Source organism: Lynx rufus, unplaced genomic scaffold (assembly GCF_022079265.1).
Source record: "Lynx rufus isolate CCGP_SWC_20201006 ecotype Redwood Valley unplaced genomic scaffold, mLynRuf1.p SCAF_1, whole genome shotgun sequence".
Classification (NCBI taxonomy): Eukaryota; Metazoa; Chordata; class Mammalia; order Carnivora; family Felidae; genus Lynx; species Lynx rufus.
Window position 1 is genome coordinate 87,087,137 of NW_025814823.1, and position 2,653 is coordinate 87,089,789.

At 39.3% G+C, this 2,653-nt stretch overlaps 1 protein-coding gene across 1 annotated transcript; it reads left to right on the forward strand.

Annotated features, from left to right (window-relative positions):
* Window positions 1-207: 207 nt before the first annotated feature.
* LOC124509198 (olfactory receptor 2C3) lies at window positions 208-1,188 on the forward strand. Its single transcript, XM_047075763.1, has one exon. It carries the CDS (start codon window positions 208-210, stop codon window positions 1,186-1,188), a length of 981 nt encoding a protein of 326 aa, XP_046931719.1.
* Window positions 1,189-2,653: the final 1,465 nt, after the last annotated feature.

The following is a 2,653-nucleotide window of genomic DNA, read 5'->3' on the forward strand; positions in this document are numbered from 1 at the left end:
GTTATGCATATTTTCATGTCTTTCCAAACTGGCCTTCAGGAAGATGATGTAACATCATCCACAGAGCAGTTGAGTAGATGGTTTCAAGAACAATGGATATAAAATTATGCCTAAAGTTTGCTAGCTGACAGAATCATTTTATACCTCATATCCTGTGCCCCCCACTCACTGCAGGTGGTCTTTTAGTCTTACTTCTGGCTGCATGTGATGATGGGAATAGCCAATGTAAGTTCTTCAGAAGTCTTTGTACTCCTGGGCTTCTCTGCACGACCCTCACTGGAACCTATCCTCTTCATCATTGCCTTAGGGTTTTATGTGGTGTCTATCTTGGACAATGGCATCATCATTCTGGTTTCCTGCATGGATGTGCACCTCCACACTCCTATGTATTTCTTTCTTGCCAATCTCTCCTTCCTGGACATTAGCTTTACCACAAGCATTGTCCCACAACTCCTGGTCAACCTCTGGGGACCACAGAAAACCATAAGCTCTGTAGGGTGTATGGTCCAGTTCTACATCTCTCACTGGCTGGGGGCCACCGAATGTGTCCTCCTGGCAGTCATGTCCTATGATCGCTATGCCGCCATTTGTAGGCCATTACATTATACTGTCATCATGCATCCACAGCTTTGTCTCAGCTTGGCCTTTGCTTCCTGGCTTGGGGGTCTGACTACAAGCATAGTGGGCTCCACACTCACTATGCTTCTGCCACTGTGTGGAAACAATCGCATTGACCACTTCTTCTGTGAGATGCCCCTCATTATGCAACTGGCTTGTGTGGATACCAGCCTCAATGAGGTGGAGATGTATGTGGCCAGCTTTATCTTTGTTGTCTTGCCTCTGGGTCTCATCCTGGTTTCATATGGCCACATTGTCTGGGCTGTAATGAAGATCAGGTCAGCAGAAGGACGGAGAAAGGCCTTCAACACCTGCTCTTCCCATGTGGCAGTTGTGACTCTATTTTATGGGAGCATCATCTTTATGTATCTCCAGCCAGCCAAGAGTAACTCTCATGAACAGGGTAAGTTTGTAGCCCTCTTCTATACTGTTGTCACCCCGATGCTGAACCCCCTGATTTACACACTCAGGAACAAAGATGTGAAGAAGGCTCTCAGGCACATTGCATCAGAGAATTGCTGTGGCTTTACAGGATCATTGGGGCATATTAGAGATGTGAGTAACTTGTGAGAAGTAAGAAAAAAATTAAAGATAACAAAATTGATTGGGGAGACAGGATATTTGGGATGTAGCTTCTATTCCAATATTTCTTGAGTTCAAGGTAGGTGACAATCTGATATGAATGTGCACATACATCATTTTCAGGCTAAGAGAAAGTATTTTCTGTTTTAATTTTTTGTTAATAATCCTATTGTTTTGTTAGTTGTTTATGTTGTTATATATATGTAATATATATGCTAATTGTCATATTGTTAATTGCTTGTACAGTTATATATATTCATTGTTATTTTTTTAATTGCTTTTAGTAATTGCCTTTGGAGATGACTAATCTGTGTGAAGTGTTTTACATTTTTTCCTAATATTTGCAACAAATCCACAAGTTAAATGTTATGAATTTCATAAAGGTTAGGCAATTACAACACTACTAAGATTTTATGCTGAGATTTAACTCTAGATCTATCTATCCATAGACATGCTTACCATTTTGTCTATAACCCCTAACCATACAATAAGAAATATATAGGAATTTGGTCTTTGTGCCTGGTGGCACAAAGCTTCTAGGACCATTGGAATTTCTTGAGCGATTTGGATGAGAGGTATGTCTTTTGTTATTCATAATGAGTCCATTTCACACATTTTCTCTATCCATTTAGTCGAACTATCTTTAGTCTGACCATTGGGAAAACTTCCTTTTACTATCATATTTTAGGACATTCATAGGGACTGTCCTACAATCTTGTTCTTTTCACTCTGCTGCTGGTATAAGATGTTGTTACAGCTATAAAAATGGTACATGCTTTTTCTTTCTTTGTTAATGGATAAATATTGTACAACTTTTATGGGCTTTTAGGTAGGAGAAGAGAAGCAAGAAAGGGCAGAGACACATGATAATGTTAGTCCATGAGTCATGAAGGGAGCAATGGAGTGCATTAACATTTTTAAATTTTATTTAGTACCAAAAAATGAAAAAGAAAAAATGAAGGAAAATAATTTTTAAAGTATTATATAAAAATTTTCAATATCTGAAGAAAAAAACTTTAATCTGAATATTAACTTTCCCTGACTACTCAGAAAGATGAATGAAAATCCTCCAAAGTTTAAAGGCAGTTATTTTCCTTTGCCTGCTTGTGGTTGTGATCAAGCTCAGTAGATAGCGTTTTACAGATTCATAATATAGCAGCAAGGAAGGGGCAGGAGGACTCTCTGGTCTCCCCATTTCCCCAAACATGCAGTATCTTCCTGACCTCAAGTCTAGGTCTAACTTAGGACAGCAGTGCAGATTCTCATCAATTTATTCAGAGAAAGCCGAGCACAGAGGTCGTCCCAAAACCATGAAGCACAGCACTGGGCTCTGTTCTGCTCTTCTCTCAAGCCCTGTCTTGTACAGAGGATAATAATAAACATTACTCATATTTTTCTCTACTTTCCTTAAGTGCCTGGGCTGTTGGGTCATTTACTATCCCAAATGTTACCT

Coding starts and splice junctions, on each gene's coding strand:
- LOC124509198 (XM_047075763.1), top strand. CDS start 208: ATGATGGGAATAGCCAATGTAAGTTCTTCAGAAGTCTTTGTACTCCTG.